This window comes from Anastrepha ludens, chromosome 2 (assembly GCF_028408465.1).
Source record: "Anastrepha ludens isolate Willacy chromosome 2, idAnaLude1.1, whole genome shotgun sequence".
Classification (NCBI taxonomy): Eukaryota; Metazoa; Arthropoda; class Insecta; order Diptera; family Tephritidae; genus Anastrepha; species Anastrepha ludens.
The window spans coordinates 166,307,598-166,328,451 of record NC_071498.1 but is presented as its reverse complement, the minus strand read 5'-3'; the positions used below and the strand labels follow the sequence as shown (position 1 = coordinate 166,328,451).

At 35.9% G+C, this 20,854-nt stretch overlaps 1 protein-coding gene across 1 annotated transcript; it reads left to right on the top strand.

The window, feature by feature from the left end:
- Positions 1–9,570: 9,570 nt before the first annotated feature.
- LOC128860367 (putative nuclease HARBI1) lies at positions 9,571–12,038 on the top strand. Its single transcript, XM_054097857.1, has 4 exons — positions 9,571–10,385; positions 10,446–10,851; positions 10,912–11,118; positions 11,665–12,038. Exons 1-4 carry the CDS (start codon positions 10,355–10,357, stop codon positions 11,708–11,710), a joined length of 690 nt encoding a protein of 229 aa, XP_053953832.1. The 5' UTR covers positions 9,571–10,354; the 3' UTR covers positions 11,711–12,038.
- The last annotated feature ends 8,816 nt before the right edge of the window (positions 12,039–20,854 follow it).

The window sequence follows — 20,854 nt, the reverse complement described above, 5'->3', positions numbered from 1 at the left end:
GCTTCTTGGGTCTAGAAGTCATATGGCACTTAGACTACTAAAAAAGAAGAATCGCTAGAACTTCTGTTAAACACTCATTTCCCGGAATGCAGCACCCATCCCAAAGTGGAAGTGGAAGAATTAGACGGAGCCAATATGATCCACAGCATCTTGCAGATGCAATAATTAAGAAGGAGAAGGTTGCATGGGCACGGGAATTGATGGGATCATTCCAAAGGCATTGGGAAATATTCCAAATAGTTTGAAACGAATCAAGTACCAAATTTGTAACAATATTTCACTTCCTATTACTATTACTGCTCCACTCATTGCTATGATACTTTCACGTTACTTCATATAAAATTCAACTAAAGTCATTCGGAATTATTTGTAGCAAAACCACTTTTCATTCGATGACATTTTTCACATTACATCCCATTTCCTTTTTGAAATACGACTCTTTCTACAACAACGAGTGGGAATACCTACTGTTTAAGCGTTTGGCGTTAAATTCTCTTCACGCCTATAATTATGCTTTTTGCTTATTATTTCATTTTCAGAGCAAATCAGTAATGATGTTAGAAAAGGCAAAATGAAAGCGTACATTGCGCGCATAGTGAATTTATAGCCGACCACCTAAAAGTTATTCCGGTAATAAGTTGTGAGATTCGATTGAGTGCAAGCAGCCAAGTTAACGCTGGTATTAAGTAATTTATATCAATATCAAGTCACTAATTTGGAATTTAATATCAGATACTATACTGAAAGACAACGGTCTGCAGAGCAGACAATAGAAAGGGTCTCCAAAAGACAGAAGGTAGGTGGCCATAAATATTCAACCTTTAGTGAGGTGGTAAAAGGCGGTGGTGAGATACTGGCCGTCATCGACAAGGGAGAGGAGGAAGGAGTCATTCCTAAGGAAAATTGGAGGTGGAATGACTCCAAGTCCTAGAGGAACACCCCGGACCTCCTCCCCTTTATCATGACGCAGGCTGGTATCAAGGTAGAGCTAAACTCATCGCCTGCGAAGACACTAGGTCAGCCACGCTCTACAGGTTGGCCGTAAGTAAGGTAGGAGAGGTTTGGCCCGGAGCCAAACTCAAAGCGGTCAGTAAGGATGAAACTCCAAGCAGGCCTCGAGCTCGAGTTTGAATTCCGACAATATCTTCAACTCCATATAAAATTAAGGAAATTTTCAAATCATGCAATAGAGACCTGCCAACACATAATTGGAAGGTAGGTAGAATAGAGGAGCCAGTAGAAGGTAGGCGACAGGTGATGCTCATTCTCAATGGAGAATCGCTCGGCCCATTGGCGCAGAAAAACAATGTCGTGAGGTTTGGGTTAGTTGATGCAACCATTTGAATCTATCGCAACGACGAGTCAGCTTTGGACTCAGATGAGGAGAGGGACAAGGCCAGCTTGCGGAGCGCCGACATGGTGGTGGCAAGCATCGAGCTCGGGAAGACCGGTTTTTGGCTAGCCTCCGCCTATATGGCCTATGACAGAGATGCCCCGCCGGACGCAGTCAGTACTCTGGTGCAAGAGGCAGCCCGGAAGAACAAAGATTTGGTTGTCTCCTGCAACGCAAATGCTCACAACATCTTGTGGGGGAGTAGCGACACTAACGCTAGAGGTAAGGCACTACTGGAATTTATTCTAGAAAATAAAATTAGTGTTTTGAATTTAGGCTCAGAGCCGACTTTTGTTACTACAAACAGAGAGGAAGTTTTGGACATCTCCCTGGCTTCCGACATGTTTTCTGATCACATTAAAAGATGACGAGTTTCAAACGAAAATTCGTTCTAAGACCATCGATGTATCGAATTCGAAATCGACACTAGGTCTCCCCAAGGCCAGGCAAATAAAAATTTCAAATATATTTAGTAAATGAATATATTTATTTATATACAATAAATATATCGACAATAAAGCAATTTATGATACATAAATCGTAATAAACTGAAGTGTTTAAGCAAAAAAAAAAAAACACAAAAATATACAATAATAAGAAAAGGCTATCAATTTTACTCACACAAAATGTGGTGTATAGTTTTAGGCACATGCAAATGTATATTTTTCTTTTATATATTCATATGTGTCCGTCCATGTTTTCTGCCTTATGGAGTCACAAATAAACCCACAAAGAATTAATCAATACTAAAAAACTTCGTCTATATGCAAAAGCTTCTGGAATCTCAACGACCGTCTCGATTCACTGTTAACTGTAGGGCGTGCTCTGAGAAACAGCAAACATTTATTGACCATCGTCCGTTGCCTTTCAGGTCGTAAATGGGTAAGACTCCGTCAGAAAATATGAGATTTGCAAGTGGTCTTTCGATTTCTTTGAAACTTTGGGAAATATTAGTTCTAGGTAAGATACATTCGAGCCTAAAAGGATTTTGAAAAATTTTCAAAATTGAATTTTTGGCAATAAAGTCGTGTTTAAGCAATACTTTAAGTTGCGTTGTAAGTTTTTCCATATATTCCTCCGTTGTGTCGCAAAAAGATTCCAGTGATGTACGATCAGTTGAAGTCCAGCTATTATAAGTAATATTTTCAATAAAATTATTATCAAAAATCTTCTGCAGTTTTTCTATAACAGGTTCGACACCTGGACATGTTTCACATGTTCCTAAATAGCAAGAATCCGTTTTAGACTCACAAACCGTTGCAGACAAAATGGTCTTATACGACAATAAAAACTCCATATTTCTGTCATTAATTAACTCTTTAATGTTTGCTGCATCAATTAAAAGTTTCGTATTCTCATGTATTTTGCATACACAAATAGAATGTGTGCCACTAGCACCAGCAAATATACATTCTTGTGGTCTCAATTTGACAAATGTAGAAAATCCAATTTTTACATTAGGAAATTGTAACTTGAAAGTTGCGTAAATTTCTTTCAGATTTCCTAAAATTAATCTTTTTTGCAGTTTTTTTTTGAGAGTTATCAATTTGAATCACAGATTTGGAGTCCTTTATTCCTGGCAACTGGCGACTAATGTCACTATCGTAATAAAAATCTCGAACAATTTTAACTATTTCTTCTGGTAGTTTTTTACCTAGTCGAGGATTTGGTGATGATCCTATACCATTTTCAGCATGCAATTGTGCAGCTTTTTGAGCTAGGCTGTATGGTACTTCAAACTCGGTTGTCATTTGGGGAATGCTCCACGTTTTTGGAACCATAGTTAAAATTTCTATTTTGCGAGATTTGCTAGGATTTTTTTTCAACTCCTCTTTAATCTCATCGATAAGACCATTGAAATCATTTTTCTCATCTTCAGCTTCTACATATTTAAACACCTTTTTCAATTTATTTTCAAAAACTTCGCGAATTTCTCTTACCTTTTTCTTTTGTGCCGATTGCGTTCGAAGGTGAAATTGGGGAAATATTTAACATCAGTAATATTTCATTTAATTTTTCAATATCTTTTTCTCTCTCGAAATCGCAAATTATATTATTTTCTGAAACATCTTTATCCAAATCATCAGGCTCACAGAATTCTTCTTGAATACTTTCTTCGAATACGTTTTCAATCGAATTAGAAGAGTCTTGTATCTCTTTCGGGATTGGAGATTTAAGCTCTTGATTTACTTTTAAGCGGCATGTAGTGCAAATAAAATTATTTGCATCAATTGAAAATGTTTCAATTATTTCTTTTGTAACAGGACGGGCATTTTTTTTATCAACGAAAATATGTCGATGCTTTTTAAACGGATTGAAGCATTTATACCGTGGCATTGTGAAAATATCGCTCTAGATGACGTTTTAACTTAAAAACTATTTAAACTTACTTATTATCATTAAACAAAAAAAAAAGAATTAACCATAAACTGAACAATTATATGAAAATTTATTTACATTATACATGCAAGTAGAAAACTGCGTTATATAGAGAAACTAAAAACGATAAATACAAATAAAGTCTTGGTCTTATAAAACAAAAAATGCAGCAATCACTTGCAAATGACAATAACTTGTCCTTTTGTACAAGTTTTCAAAGACCCACAAGGATATGTCTTTAATAATACTGTAAAAGCAATAAAATATTAAAATCAGATTTACCAATCTTTCATATTAATATTATCGATATACTATAAGATTTAGGTAACAGGTGTGCAATGCCCGCTGCGTTATGTGTTCCTGTATGAAGTGACTGGAGCAGACTGCTGCAGGTCTGTGCGCGTTTTTCTACTCCCGCGCTGCGTAACCGCGAACTTCACGGTGCGCGCTTCCACTAAAATCGCAATATCTCGAGAACTAATATATTATAGACACCATAAAATTTTTCAAAATAAAGGTTAAATCAAAAGGAATCGTTACGTGTATAACAGAAAATCTAAAAAACTGGCCAAATCAACTAAAAATTGATTCAAAAAATTTTTTTGACTTTTTTTTGGTCAAAATTTCGAAATTTTTTTTTAACATAATACTAATTTAAACTATTTATTTGTTTCTACATTGTCTGTAAACTGCATTGAAATCCATCAAACGGTTCAAGAAATATTGATTTTTGAAAAAAACACGGTCCCGATTTTCAACATGGCGTAGATGACTCAATTTTGAAAATTTTTCAAAATCCTTTTAGGCTCGAATGTATCTTACCTACAACTAATATTTCCTAAAGTTTCAAAGAAATCGAAAGACCACTTGCAAATCTCATATTTTCTGACGGAGTCTTACCCAAATGTGAGTGGTGAAAAATTAAAAGAAAACTATGTAAGCAACAAAGTAATCAGTGCAAGGCAGAAATAACGGTAAATCAAAATTAATCGCGCAACACAAAATTTAAAAAGCAAAACGTAAACGCAGTTTATTAACAGTTTCAAAATGATCTTTAAGTTTTTATTGCTTTTGCGGTTATTTCTCCAAAGAATTTCAAGTTTTCTTATTAATTCTCCTTACATGCTGTGAATAAATATGAACCAGTACAAAAAAGAAGTCAAAGTCATTCAAGTTGAAAAATTGTATATATTTTCTATGCCAGAATTCATTCTTGACATGCTTTACATACCAAAATGCTTAGAAAGGTGAGAAGAGTCGATGCTAGTCCATCCGTCCATGCAGATATATTAAAGCGACAGGTTGGTTCAATGAGAACAATCTAGAGTGAGGAGAGGGGGCAACCCTGATGGTATCACAATGGGCCTACAGCCGGCCCAGGTGTGTCAACCGACAACCACTCTTCCTACCTACCCCGTCCATGCGCAAAAATTAATATATTTCAATGAAACTTCGTGCACACCAGAGAACTGCACCGGTTGAGTGTAAAACATTCATACGCTACGCTTGAACAAAAAAACAGGCCTTTGCGTTCAAACGATCGAACTTGTTCAAATAAGTTATTGTCATTGTTTATTTCAGCTCAATCAAATCATGTGCTGCGTTTTAGCTCTCCGATGTTATCACCAATCGTCTTCATAGCAGCCGTTTCGGGTATTTGCTCGTTCGGCTGTACATTCATTTTTTTGAGCAAGAATAAAAGGGCTATAGAGCCAAATGAGCCGGTTTGAACACGTATGATCCCGCATGAGTTTTTGCATGTAACGATAGCAAAGTAAAAGCAAAATTTTAAAGCAAAAACACTATATTTTCATATTTGTTTTTTTTTCTTAAAACTTATAATAAAACACGAAAGAAAATAATGTAAATAAGGAAAACATTGCAATTCAGTTTTTCTTATAATAATTAAAATTTTTACGATAAGAGTGTAGAAAGAGCAAACTATCTACAGATTTTGGACCAAGACGGTTTCTCTTTTCGGTTATAATATTGCCAGCAAGTGAAAAACTTCGTTCAGCGGCTGCACTACTAGCAGGAATGGAATGAACTTGTAGTGCAAGTTTAGATAATTGTGGATAGCTTTTTTCATTCATTTTCCACCATTTAAGTACGTCAAAGTTATGGGTTATTCTACTTTTTCCTTGCAATATCTATCTACCTCTTCTGTAGGTGTTTTTGCAGTAGTAAATGTTGAATTTTTAATTAATTCAGGGGAACAAAAATTAACATCTTGGAATGCTGATTGATTTGCAGGTATTTCATCGACGTCTATTGAAACACTGCCATCAGGAAATGAGAATTGCGAAACGGAATCAGATGAAGATGTCGAAGAAATTAAATGTAATTTGTCAATTTGGGAAATGCAAAAATTCTTAACATCACTTAGATCGGCTTGTTGTATATTCAAAGCTGGTGGATATAAGAAAGACGCAGTTTTTTGCCATAAGGTCAGAGATGCTATCCAAATTTTGTCGATATTATTGATGATATTTTCTTTTAATGTTATTATGGAAGAAGAAAGTTGCATTTTCTTAATAATTTCAAAGTCACTACACAGGTCAACCAGCTGTTTAAGCGTAGAAATACTTATTAGTAATAATATTTGGCTTTCTTCCTTCTCTTTGAGTATCTCGTTTATGTGGAACCAATTGTCTACGATTGACTTAAACATTATGAAATTGGAATTCCAGCGTGTGGGGCATTCGTTTTTTAATGAAGTTTGTAAATGGTGATGCAAATTTACTTTTTTGAAATATTTCACTATTTTTTTTTTGCACACCACTACAAGTTCTGTCAGCTCTGTGGTTTCCTTAAACGATAGTTCCAAGACTTTTGCAAACAATTGGCTGCTGCAGTTTATGCGAATATTATTTTCCAAGGCTTTTACAACGTTTGACCCTCTGTCTGTTACAAACTTAATTTTCTCTATATTGGTTATGCCAAATTCACAAAACAAAGTAATCAATTTATTTAAAATGTTAGCACCAGTTGAACGCTGAAAATCCATAGATTTCATTCCCAAAACGATGTCGTATAGCTTCAACTCTTTTTCGTAGTGCAATGTAACTCCCAAAAAATGTCTGCGCACATAATTATCCGTCCATAAATCAATAGTAGCAGCAGCTCCTCCGCTGTGCACAACCCTGACAATCTCATCCTTTTCTTATTTTTTCTTCTCGTCTGCTAACTTCTGCGTTGTTCGTGAAAGCGTTTTTGCATCCGGAAGGAAGTCTTTCATGTCAATGTTTTCCCCATACTTTGCTCCACTATTTACGAAACATTTTGCGAGCTTCTACACTCTACACTATACACATTTTTAAGAATTTTGCCTAAGACAATAGCTTGATCGTTTGACATTACTTTACAACGGCTGAAACCAACTAATCCTTTCAAATACGTAACGCAATTTACAACGTACATTGTACGCCAACGCTCGTTTGCTCGAACATGTGCTATTTACAATAATGACAATTATTTCTTTGAACAAGTTTGATCGTTTGAACGCAAAGGCCGATGCCGAAGACATTAGATCATACGTGTTGACTGAACTGAACTACGCGTTCGCCTGCATGAGCTGACTGCACTTGACCAAATATTTTGGTTCAATTGACTGAATGTGAGCAAGAAATTTAGCATATGAACAACTCAAGAAAACAGTAAGCCATGCAGGTCTCTGGTGCACATATCATTCGTAGTCCAGAGGGGAACATCCCAGGACCACCTCTCAAATAACGGTAATTTTCAAAAAAAAATCATAAAACGTAATATCTCTATAAGACTGTTTAAGGTTAGGCAGAGTGGAGAAAGCCACGATTGGATAAGTGTTACTTGAGCTTCTGGGTGAGCTCCTTTGCAGGTTTATTTTCTTGAGCTTCATAGTTTTTAAGCTTTGTTAGCGTACATCAGTGTGGCACCGCTAATCACCTTTGTATAAAATTATGAGCCTGGTGGCTTGAGTTGGCTTCTTCGTTTTTGCTAGAAGAACTTGATTTTGCAGTGCGGTACAATGCATGCCGACAAATGAAATGTTTAACAAAATCCAAACTTGCTGCATACTTACAGGCAGATATGAATTTCAGCGGAGGTTGCTAAAAAAATGGCGCAGACAAAATGTTGTTGCCAAGCCAAGCCAAAAATGCCAAGCCCAGTTTCGCGTAAGACAACAGTCCGACTGTTGTTTTGCAATATCGCCAACCGAATTTCGAGGCACAAAGTACAAATAGCCTTACCACCTTGAGTAAAAACCATAAAGTTACCTTAATCTGGGTACCGGGACATCGGAATATTAAGGGTAACGAAAAAGCTGAGGAACTGACAAAAGGGGGATCTATCAGGAATAACATTCTTGCAGAATGGGTATTCACACCACTGGACGCAATCAAGAATAGAATTTCCTCAAAATAGATTGCGGATTGTAGATGGACAGACCAGACGACATGCAAAATTATCCAAATGTTATGGTCCACCCACACCCTCAAACAAACGTCAATAGCGATGAGGGACGCCTGGAGGCTCACGGCAGTCGACAGTAGCTTTTTGTCTGTCGGAGAACAAGCAGCCAAAATAGACAACCCTCACAACGAGCACTGTCACTGTTGTGAACAAAAGGAAAAGAGAAGACGATTTTCCATTTCTTCTGAGAAATCCCTGTGCTATGGAATTTGAGAATGGTAACTCTAAGCAAAACACTTTTCGAGAGTCTGGAAGAACTATGTATATAGCCTAGACTTCAACAACCTAATAAGGTTCTTAAACCGCACAGTCTTGCTGTAAACAGCTGTTAAACCAGTTGGTAGCTATGATGTGGCAAGAAAATGGTGCGGAAGCCCTAGTTAGATTCTGGATGCATTATCACTTTAACCAACCAACCTCTGATGGATTTGATTCTGAGTGATTTTACAAGCTGCATATAACTCTAATTGTCTCTGAGTTTGTTTGATTGCAAAAATTACGAGTCAGGCCAAATGAAATTTTCCCAAAATGTGAGCAGGTATCCACAGTTCGATTATTATCAAGTTTGGCCTTTCTTCCTTGATTTATTAAAGAAATTGGAGTTGAACCAATTATCGTATATGAAATAACTTGCGGGAATTTGCATTCACTTTTACACAAAGCGCGAAAAAAAAATAAAATAATAAACTGTAATTTTCGCATCACGCGCAATGAAATTGACTGGCTGCAAATCTTAAGCCCAGAATATTTGGCGGCCACCACTGAAAGTACATTGCTATCGGATAATCGAGTTTGTCTCTGAGTTAGTTATATGCAATTCGTGTAAGCAGAGAATAACGCTTGCCGAAAGCGGTCATCGAGGTCTAGGAGATAGATACTTTGCAATATAGTATGCTATCGCTTCGTTCGATCCGCACGGTTGAATATCCATATTACCTGTCCACAGTCTCAATAACTCTGGGTGTTAATTATTTACCCAAGCATCTTCTTTACGACGCTTAAGTAAGCAAAATTCTGCCCCCATTGCGGAGAAAATCATCTGAAGAATGTGATATTATTCGTGTGATGATGAATTTGTCGTATGTCGATGAATTTGACATTTTTTCACAAGCTCGAAGAGCTCTGGATCTTCTTCTTCTGTTGGAATTTTACACCAGCAGTTACGATCAATTAGAAGTATTCCTTCTTCTGTATCAAATGCTAGATGATTCTCAATGCAAACTACCATATGAAGGTGAGGACTACCACGATTCTGAAACTCAGTACGCCACCAGAAGTGTTTTACTTTTCCTCCAAATACTTCGTCATAATTTTGAATGAATTTCATTAGAGCATTGACTCTGATCATAAAATGTCGACTCAAAATCACTGGGTACTTTTCGATAATATTACGTTTCCACCAAAAGCAAACACCGTGTTTGCAGGAGTTGTGTTTGGGAAAACTGTCAACTGTTTCCACCGGAAGTTTGGGAGAAATTGTGTTTGAACTGTCTTTTGTTGACATTGTGAAATAAAAATTATAAAAATTGATAAAATTATAAAATGGTGCATAGAATTCAATTTGTTATGTTGATTTTATCATTTTATTTTAAAATAATTGATAGTGAGTTGGTCACATATTATTTAAAAAAAAGGTTAAGGGAAAATAAAATAATTTTAAGCGTTGCTGCCAATTTAATGCGTTCGCAAAGTGTATGGTCTTTGGTATGGTAAACAGATTTATGATACATTATTTGTGTATAATGTACATGTATATTTTAGGAACATTCCAGTACCTTTTGGGAAGTAGACTGCCAGAGTAATGGGGACAAGTTTTTCAAAGATAATTTCCGAATGGAAAGATCCTGCTTTGAAAAATTGTGAAGCAAACTTGAAAAAATAGCCAAAAGAAAAACGAACTATCGAAACCCGATTTCACTAAAAAAGCGCGTGGCAATTGCTCTGTATGCACCAGGATCTTCTAGTGAATACAGATCAATTGGACATTTGTTTGGAGTAGGCAAAGCAATTGTTTGCAAAATACTCATCGAGTTTTGCAATGAAGTTGGGACATCTTTGGCTCCAATATATTTGAAAAATTTTCCACTGACAAGGGCGCAAATTGAGAATGGAGTCGCAGATTTTAATGCAATGGGCTATCCACAATGTATTGGAGCAATAGGTAGGTTTATAAGTAATGCGATAAAAATAACGTTTAATCAAGAGCATCTTTATTATACAGATGGATGTCATATTGAAATTCATCCAAGAAAGGAAGAAGCCATTGATTACTACAACTACAAAGGGTGGTATTCCGTAATACTATTGGCTTTGGTAGACGCAAAATATAGATTTGTTTATATACATTGCGGCAGTCCTGGAAGATGCAACGACTCCTCAATTTTTGAAAAATCATCGCTAAAGCGCGAGTTGCAAAGTTGTGCACTTCTTGATGAATTGAGCTTGCAGTATGGATCCACAAAAATACCAGTCCATATTATAGGGGACTCTGCTTTTCGTCTCTCTCAGCATTTAATGAAGCCATATCCGCATAGTGTGACCAATACACCCGAACAAAAACAATTCAACTATAGATTGTCTAAGTGCCGGCGTGTTGTGGAAAATGCTTTTGGCCATTTAAAAGCCCGGTAAATACAACTTAGAGATTCTAATATTTTTAAAAATTGGTAATACCAGTTCTATTTTAGATTTAGGAGAATTGGAGAAGGCGTGGATAACCACATCAAAAATGTAAACACAGTTATTTCATGTGCATGTGTTTTACATAATTTTTTGATTGCTGAGAAGGATTTAATTTTGGAAAATTGGCTAGTGGAAATGCATCGCGATTCCAGGCGCAATATTCAATGCGGCACCAATGCAGTTGACCGATCGAGCGTTAAAGGAATATTTCAGTGAGTAATATAACTTTTTTCATCTAGATTCTCCCGTATGTTTTATTAAATTAACCATAATTTATTGGTTAAAAAGGTTATTTGGTTTAAACAATTTTATCTTCAAACCAAATATTTATTTAAATATTTCGACCTACAAAAGCCACAAAGAGTCCAATTGGATTGAATTTGAAAAACAACTTTTCACCAGAACAATAAAATTTCTAATACATAATTTTATAAAATAACATTTTATTCATTTTTGAAAAAAGATAGTAGTAGGCACATAGTGCAACTTTAAAAGGCACAATTCATTAAAACTTAAATATCATTTCACTTATTAATTTTTAAGCACTTTCACAAACAATATTTCAAAGGATTTATAAGTTTTAGTTAATTAATTTCTCTCCAAGAAACTAACCACACTTTTTGTCAATAACTCAATAGCAGCAACCTTTTTTTTCTCGATATCAATTAACTCAGCAGTTAATTTATTGTTTTCCGTCATAGCAGATTTAATAGTTTCGTTTAATTCACTTAATTTCGCATTTTTTGTTTTTGCTGCAGGTGCGGAAGCTTCGTTCAGTGCTGGAGACGATGGTGGCGAAAATGAAAATGAAGCAGACGGAGCAGCTGAAAATGAGGAGCATGAAGGTGATATTGGCGAAAGTGATGGAGCTGGCGAAGCAACCGAATCAGGCATGCCTACATATATAAATAGAAATTAACATTATAAAATTATTGTAGATGTAAATACAAATAAAATTACATATATAAATAAAAGAAATACCTGTTATACTATCAACAACGACCGCATCAACATTATTTACTCTATCCCTTCCTATTATTTGATGAACCCTCCGATAGTGCTTCCAAGAAACAGAAGAACATCCTGTCCCTTGCTCTGCTTTGCATTTTCTGCAAAGGAAATTTTGAGGCTTTAACAAAATTACTTTAATGAAATAATATATTATATGCCTTACCTATATTTCATTGTGAAATTGTGAATTTTATATTTAATGTCAACTGGCCTCATGTCCAAGAACTCCCAGCGACTGAGCCATCTCCGCATATATGTGTGAGTTCTTGCGTGGACCTCGCAATTCAGCTGCCTTCTCACCCCATATATCTAGAAATGCTTCGTCCGCGGAAGGAAGCCAAATAGTTTTAGATTTTTTAATATCTTCCATTAAAATCAAGAACTTTTTTTTTTTTTTTTGGTGTTTAAGTTGCTTCAGTATTTCTGAGGAAAGATTGAAGACTTATTTGGCCAGCTTAAGAGCTAAAACGCGAACTCCAAATCAAGAACTTTAATTTTATATTTTGCGCGCACCACTTACGCTTACCACACGAAAAATATTAAATGTCAATCAAATGTCATATTGACAAATTGCAATCATTGTTGCCATGTTTCGATAAGAATGCAATAATAAATAAGGAAAATGAGCAACATTGCCACCACTTAATAATTAAATTAGATGCAAACCCAACAAAACACACTTTGAAAAATGGGTTTAGGTATGGAGTTGTGTTTTAATTTTGTATGGGATTTGACAGGTGTTTTGTTTGGTGTTTGCGCTAAGAACACGATAGCGGCAGAGAACCCAAACTCCGGCTGCGGTGGAAACGTAATATAAGACGTTGGGTCTCATAAATGTCAATTGTACTTGGATCAACATCAAGTCTACAGTCGGCTATTAATAAAGCCTTTCGTTGGTCTAACCAGTGGTCATTTGAGCTAAATGTCACAAAATAGGTTGGGGCTCCAATACATCTAATTTCTGATCTCCAATGGGCTGCAGAACCTCTCAAATTCTTGAGATAAAGGTGGACATCTTCAATAGCACCTTCTGGATTTACAATTTTCTTGCCACATGCTGATATCGTGCTTTTGATTCGATAATATTCAAAGAACGATAAAGCGTAAAAAAGATAATCGTTACGTTGGAATCTTGTGTCACTTCCCAAAATTCTAGACTGATAGTAGTCTAATGCTGTAATTTTAAAAGGCCTGTGTTCTGCGAAACCATTCTTCCCATAGGGAAACAAAACGTACCAGGCAGATTCCTCTGCTTTAAGTTCATGGCCCACATTGACGATGTTGTCTTTCGTCTTGCGGGTAATTTCATTAAGGTTTCGTGAGACCTGTATCTCATCTTCGACATTAGGACGCATTACATCAATCGGTGCCATCATTGATGTCTGCAGTGGAATAGTTTGATCAGTTAAATTCTGTTGAAAAGTGATTATTTGGGATACTGCTACTACCATCTCACTACTTTCACGAGTTTCTACCTCTTTAGAATCATAATGTATATCCAAGACTTCAACATTGATGTAATCAAGACTAAACTGTACATTTTCGCTGCCTGTTGTGCGTTTACATATCCTCACGAACTCGTCCAAATTATCATATTCAATAACGCAAGCTTTTCCATTATTGCCCTTTCTTTAGCTCCCTTTTGGCCACAAGAATGTGAGTTGCTGAAGTAATATTTGTTATTATAATGCATTACTCCAAATGAATAACCCTCTGTTATTAGTATCCCTGCGTTATATACCATGAACATATCCTCCAAACCTTGGCGAAGAATACTTCCAAGATTTCTTTCATTTAATTTGTCATTCAAACTTCCAAATACACCTGGTTCTTCGTCAGAAGTGATCTGAAATCTTTTGCCGAATGCGACCAAGCCATCTTAGATGACTGTGAAGTTTCTTACTAATAGGTAGCCATCATTTTCTATAGGATGAGTTGCAAATTTTCTCTCCGTTTGAAATCTTATATTGCTATAGATTTGGTCACCTGTTATCATATTTAAATTAAGAATGTTACCAATGTTGTTTTGAAAGAATGCCAGCCCGGAGAATGTTAGCTAATGCCATCGCACAACATTGAACTCCTGCGAATCCTGATGTGAATATGACATCGTTGCTTTGATGCCATGATGCACGTACAATTCTCGAAGAGTCACTAATTTCCAGGTAAGCACTAGCATCCTCAGTAGGTTCATCATTGGTCTCTACAGCAATCTCGGCAGGTGCTTCTTCCACTCTTATAATATCATTTTCTTCAATTACGACGTTCTGATCGACTGCAACATCTTTGTAAAGTGGATTGTTGAAAATTAGCCAATTGAGTGCATCGTATACTTTTTGTTTAGATATCGAAAACTGTCGTGTTATGTTAGTATTCTCTAAACGCTCAGTAATGACGACTATTCCAGCATTATTTGCGGCTCTGGGTAACATGTTTGCAAGGTTTTCGGTAACCTCAAAAACATCCTGTGCAAACAATACCGCTTGGCCACGAAAACTATATTGCCCGAATACGCCACTTAGCTTGATAATTTTTACAAATGGAATAATGCGTGAAATCAGTCGATGTTCGGCGTGTGATAATTCCGCTATTACATTTGGAACGGATCCTGGGTCCAAATTGTTCCAATAAGATCTGGACGGTTCAAAATTTTTCTTTGAACTCAAATGAGTCTTACACCGTTTACAAACCATCAAGCAATTTGTTTGTTTTATTTCGCTAGGAAAATATGGTGCTGATTTGGTGTCTACAATCCACTTAGAGATCTGATTTTGATAGCACCGTTTAGTGCAAATCTCACAGATCTTGTCACCAAACGTGTTGACTGCATGAAACCGGTTATGCTGGCTCTATTTAATCTCCTCGCCTCTGTCTTTCGTTGACGCACTTGCAGCAAACGAATTAATCTGTTTCTTTCTGACTGTGAGGCTCGATATTCTGCGCTATGTTGCCGCATGTGCTGTAGTCGAGCCGCTCTGTCCTCTTCAGACTGTGAGGCTCGATATTCAGCGCTATGTTTCCTCATTTGCTGTAATCGGGCAACTCTGTCCTCTTCTGACTGTGAGGCTCTATATTGTTTCATATATAGTCGCCTTTGGTTTTCCTCTCGACGATTTCGTCATTCGTCCATCCTGAACATTTTTCTTTCAATTTTTGTCTCTTTTTCGCTAATCTCCTCTTTCTTTGTGTTGCAGTTTCAAGTGTTCTTTTTTCCGCCAATCTCCTCTTATTTTGTGTTGTAGTTTCAAGCGTAATTTTTATTCCCACGAATAGTTGTTGAGTCGTTAAGCGCAAAAGCTCGAATATCACGTGAAATCTGTATTGCATAGATAATAAGATGTAAAACTCTTACATTTTGAGAGAGAGCGCACCCATGAGGACGTTTCAAAACTTGGCACCACTCACACATGGAATTTTGAACAGCTGATAGGCGAAATGGCAGGCCGCCAGAAGAAACGCGCCAAAAATAACTGACGAAAACAGTTCGTTTTTGCTTAATGGAGAAATGACGTGTTGAAATGTTTATAATTATTTGTCTTAAAATTAATTCAATTGAAATGTAATAATTTGAATTGAAGTGAGTTTGTAGAATCCAAAGCTCGTTATATCCTTTTCGACTTCTACTTTTAATTAGTCTTATGTACATAATGTAATTTTATTAAAAACTGTTGGTTTATGTAAATTTGTATATACGTAAATATTCTATGGTTGAAAAGCGTAGGTAAGGGAACTGAATTTGTGTTTGAGATATTTTACAAAAATTAAAGGTAAGCTGCTTTAACTTATTCTGTTCGTTGTTTGAGAATTTTTTTTTTTTTTTGTTACCCACTTTCTGTGTTATATTAAAAAATCGCAATATGTCATGTATTTAGTTATAACTTATGTTTTTCGGGTTCATAACTTTATTATTATTAAATTACTTATACATATAAGTTATGTTGCCATACACCACTACACTTCCCAACGTCGCACCCTGTGATCACATTGCACTACACGTGAGTTCATTGCTCCAATTAAAGTTCACACAAGAACTTTCGCTGACGCGACACACGCGCAAGCGATCAATTGCAATATCCAATGCTTGGGAATTGCAAGGCCAGCATATTGGCCAACACGCGCAACCCAACGATTGCGAAATACCAGCAAGTGGTGGGAACTGCAACGTTGGCGAATTAGCTTAGGTTAAGAAGCTAGTTGGTAAGAATTATAATTTGTAAAGTTTAGTTAGAATCGGAACCGCAACTAATGCGGAATAAAATTATATGTTGAAAATTGAAATCGTGTTTTTTATGTTATCGGTGAACAGTTGGTTCACCGCATCTTTAATTTTTTGGAAGCCCCTATCGGTCAGGGCTTAAGTGGCGCCCGAGCAGTCGGTGTGAAGTGACTTAAAAAAAAAAAAAAGAAAAAAAACAATAAACGATAATAACAAAATTTTTCAACATGTGCCAAAGCAACACAGTCAAAGTGTAAAGTCCAAGCAAAATTTTCCATCGCAAAGTCGAAAACGGAGTCAAAATCGAAGTTAACAACAAATCGGCATCGGCAGTTGTTGTAACATAAAGCGCTAATTGAACTAAATTTTACGTGGTTTGCCACAAACGAATTGAAACAAGAAATTTGAATAGAATTTTCGTTTTTTTTTTTGGATAAAAATTAAGCTTTGTTGGAATGCCAGTTGGTGCTTGTAAAATCAGTCAAACATCCTTTGTGAAGTGCAATACTTAGCTGTGTGTGTGCGTGCTTTTGTGCATATTTGCCAATTCAACAGCAAATTTCGTGTAAAGGAAGTCAAGTTCGGAAAAAAAGGAAAAGTTAATTGCATTGATTTATTTTGCATACCAAAAATCAAAAAATAAAAAAAAATTTTGACTGAACTCGGAATTTGGAAACATTTGGTATCGCCGTTTTTTCAAGAAGCCAATGAAATATTGGTTTGTGTAAGTTTACAAATCTATTCTATCTATATATATTTCTATTTTCAAGAAAATGAACTCCGACGAGATTTCGAGGTCCCTCACAGAGATGAATGGCGCTCTGAATGCCATTCTTGGTAAAGTAAAGAAGTTGAGGAGCGTCTCAATAGGCTGGAAGCAACGAACAGAGATGACTCCTTGCAAGGCCTAACACAGAACCTGGAACGAGAAGAGAGGAAATGATCGCCGGTAGTTGTACGCACAAAAACAAGGAATCAATTTTTAAAAAAATTGTACAGCTAGTTGGCATTTTCTCTTAATTAACTTTCGAGAAATGTTGAGCAACAACAACTTTTTGCAGACCATCAATTTACCTTTATTTTTGTTGAGCATAAATAATTGTGTTAAGTAGATTTTTCGTTTGCCATTTTCGAAATTTCGGAACTATTTGTCTTTACAACAGCAGCAAATAGTTTTTGAATTGACTGACAATTTTTTTCCAACCTCAAATTGTTGGAAAATTACAAAAAAGTACTATAAAATTAAATTCAAAATCATTTTTGTAGTAATTACGCTGATTTTAAATCCACATCATTTTTGAAGTATTTGAAGCTTTCTGCTGAAGAGCTACTACAAGCACGTAAAAACTATGCGTAGCGTACTTTTTTTTTCTAACTTCAAATTGTTGAAAAATTACAAAAAAGTACTATAAAATTTAATTCAAAATCAAATTTGAAGTATTTGCGTTGCTGTCTTTGGAAATAGCTATTTTTCTTACTTAATGCTAGAGAATTTATAAATCTTTTTTCAAATCATTATAACTTTTTTTTTTTTTGCAAAATTTTCTGTGCAAAATTTTTAAATTGTGTTTTGAGTTTTGCAAAATTGTGCAACTCTTGCGCTTAATTTCAATATTAAGCCATTTGAATTTTTTTTTACGATAAAATTTAGTTTTTCGTACTCTGAAAATTATGCAATTTAAAAATTTGAGACATTTCTGCTCGGCTCAGAAAAATCTTTGGCGAGCCTTGAAAAATATTCAATAAGTCTGTCAAAAATATTTGACATAAAATATTTAAGAAGCCTTTCAAAAACATTTGAGAAGCCTTTGAAAAAATATTCGAGGAACCCCATCCCGGTTACTCGCGACACTACCTAGGGTCAGAGGGAATTAGCGAAGCAGAGCTTATCGACGTCCTCAAGAAAAAACTAAGACCAAACGTAATCAATGGTATTAAGATTCCAGAAGCTCAATTAGGACTACTCCAGAAGGTATATTTAGAAAATTTTATGCAATATAAGATCCGAGTAGCTCAGACTATGGTAGAAGATTTGAGGGATCCGGATAGGATTTGCGATATAATATGGGCAGAACATAAAAGGGCTCACCGCAATGCCACAGAGAATAAGAAACAACTCCTGGAGAAATACTACTTTCCCAGAATGAACAGTATACTCAAAGGATATGTCTCGTCCTGCGAAACTTGTAAGGTCAGTAAATACGATAGGCATCCGAATGCACCAGAGCTGCAAAAAACACCAATCCCATCACGTCCTTGTGAGATAATCCATTTGGACATTTTCGAAATTCAAGGGGAGAAATTCCTCAGTGTTATCGACAAATTCTCAAAATTTGCGAAACTTTTCCATTTACGTAACAAGTCCACTTTGCACCTTAAGGACAAAATAATAAAACTCCTACACTATTTTACAACACCTAATATTCTCGTGACCGACAACGAGCGCGGTTTAATTAGTCCAATTATCCAGACTCTTTAGGAATAAAATTGTATCGCACACCATCCCAAAGAAGCGAAGTGAGTGGTCAGGTAGAAAGACTCCACTCTACCTTAATTGAAATAATTAGATGCCTGAAGATAGACAACCCAAAGTTAAGGACAAAAGAATTAGTTAACATAGCAGTGGATCGATACAATAATTCAATCCACTCGGTTATAAACCAAAAACCAAGTGAAATATTTTTTAATCGAGCAAGATCCTCTAACTATCAGGAGCTGTTAGAAAAAAGTAGAAAAACCAATAAATATTTGAAAGCCTTGCTGACAAAAAAGCAGCTAGACCAGATCAAACGTCACAATAAGAAAAGATCTCTTCCGGAGCGTTATGACGAAAACGATGTCATATACGTGAAGGACAAGCAGATTAAGGGAAAGCAAAAACCCGTGTATAAAAAAGAAATTGTTGCAAAGGACAATAAAGTATCAGTCACCACGCTAAGTGGCAGAAAATACATAAAACTCACATAAAAAATGTGAAACGCAGGAATACATATCCTAGCACTTAAACAAAAAAAAATAAAACAAACAAAAAAAAAAAAACATTAAAATAAAAAATAATAAAGAATTATACTGAAATAAACTAAAATAAGAAATAAAACTTGGTACTAAGGGGTAGTTAATCTAACAAGAGCGGGCTTGTAAGGGGGACAAATCGTGCCTTAACCGGATAACGCGATTCTCCATAGCTGTTTCGAGAAATGATAACACCTCTAGTCCAGAACAAAAGGAAATGGTCATTACTACAAGAGCGGGCTTGTTAGTGGGATGAATCGTGCCCTAGTAGGCTCGTAGTGCCATCGAATTTGACAAATGGCTACACTACTTCCAAACGGGATTCTGGCGATCTCTCCGTAGCTGGTTCGAGAACAGTATGGCCCTCTGTCCTAAACAAAGTCTAAAATGCCTCCCTCGCCTAATCCGTTGGAGAAGAAAGAAAAAAAAACAAAATTTAAAATGCCTCCCTCGCCTAATCCGTTGGAGAAGAAAGAAAAAAACAAAATTTAAAATGCCTCCCTCGCCTAATCCGTTGGAGAAGAAAGAAAAAAAAAAACAAAATTTAAAATGCCTCCTTCGCCTAATCCGTTGGAGAAGAAAGAAAAAAAAAAGAAAGAAAATTTTTGTAAAACGAAAAAATCGTTAACAACAAAAATAAAAGAGGAAAAACCCCAACATATTTACCATTTTATTTTTTTCCTAATTTTTTGTTCCTTTTTATTTTTATTTATGAAAATTTTTGTAATAACAATATAAAGTAAATTTAAACAAATTTTTCTTTTTAATCTTCCCTACTAATCATAATAAAAAATCGTTTTATCCAAAAGAAAAAAATATACAAAAAGAACATAACTTGTAAACCACTAACACACTAACAAAATAATGTCGCAGGAAAAGCTAAAATCCTAAACCAGGATAGTAACACTAGTCTAATGATATTAAATCTAATCCTGAGAATTCCGCTTACTAATAATACCTTCCTACTATCAACAACATTTTTCGCTTTTTACGAAATACCTTCTTAGAACCTAACAACTACTAACTTACTAACTACATTAAATTAGAATTAACATCTTGCGTTGCAGATTCCCACTGCTGGCAAATGCCATCAGCGGTCTGAATATTTTCAATTACAAGGCTCCGATCGTAACAATCCAAAATGGAAACGGGTGGATCATTGGCGGGTCATTCAAACTGGTACACGTCATCAATCTGCAACAATATGCTACAACCTTGAGGCAAATGGAAAACTTAACAAACCGAATTGAGGACCAGATATTAACACAGCACTACATCAATCAAACGCTAGAACGACTTCATGAACTAATGGGCAACACAGGTAGAGCAAGAAATACTCGATCTATTGACTGGCTAGTCTCAGCGTGGAAATGGATAGCAGGATCACCTGACGCAACGGATTGGAGCAATATCCTGCACAGTCAAAATCAGATAATTCAGAATAACAACCATCAGTACAGGGTTAATAAGAAACTATTCACGGCTACACAGGAGGTATTGGAAAAAATCGACGAGGTCGTGGATCGCACGAATAACGTGGCAAAGGAAACAGAAATCATGGAACTCAGACAAAACGCACTTCACAACATTTTTCTTCTTCGCGAGGATGTAAACGAAATGGTGCGGGGATGTCAGTTGGCAAAGAATGGAATTGTTAACACCAACCTACTGGATATGGACGAAGTTAACCAAATTCTATCAGAAATAGA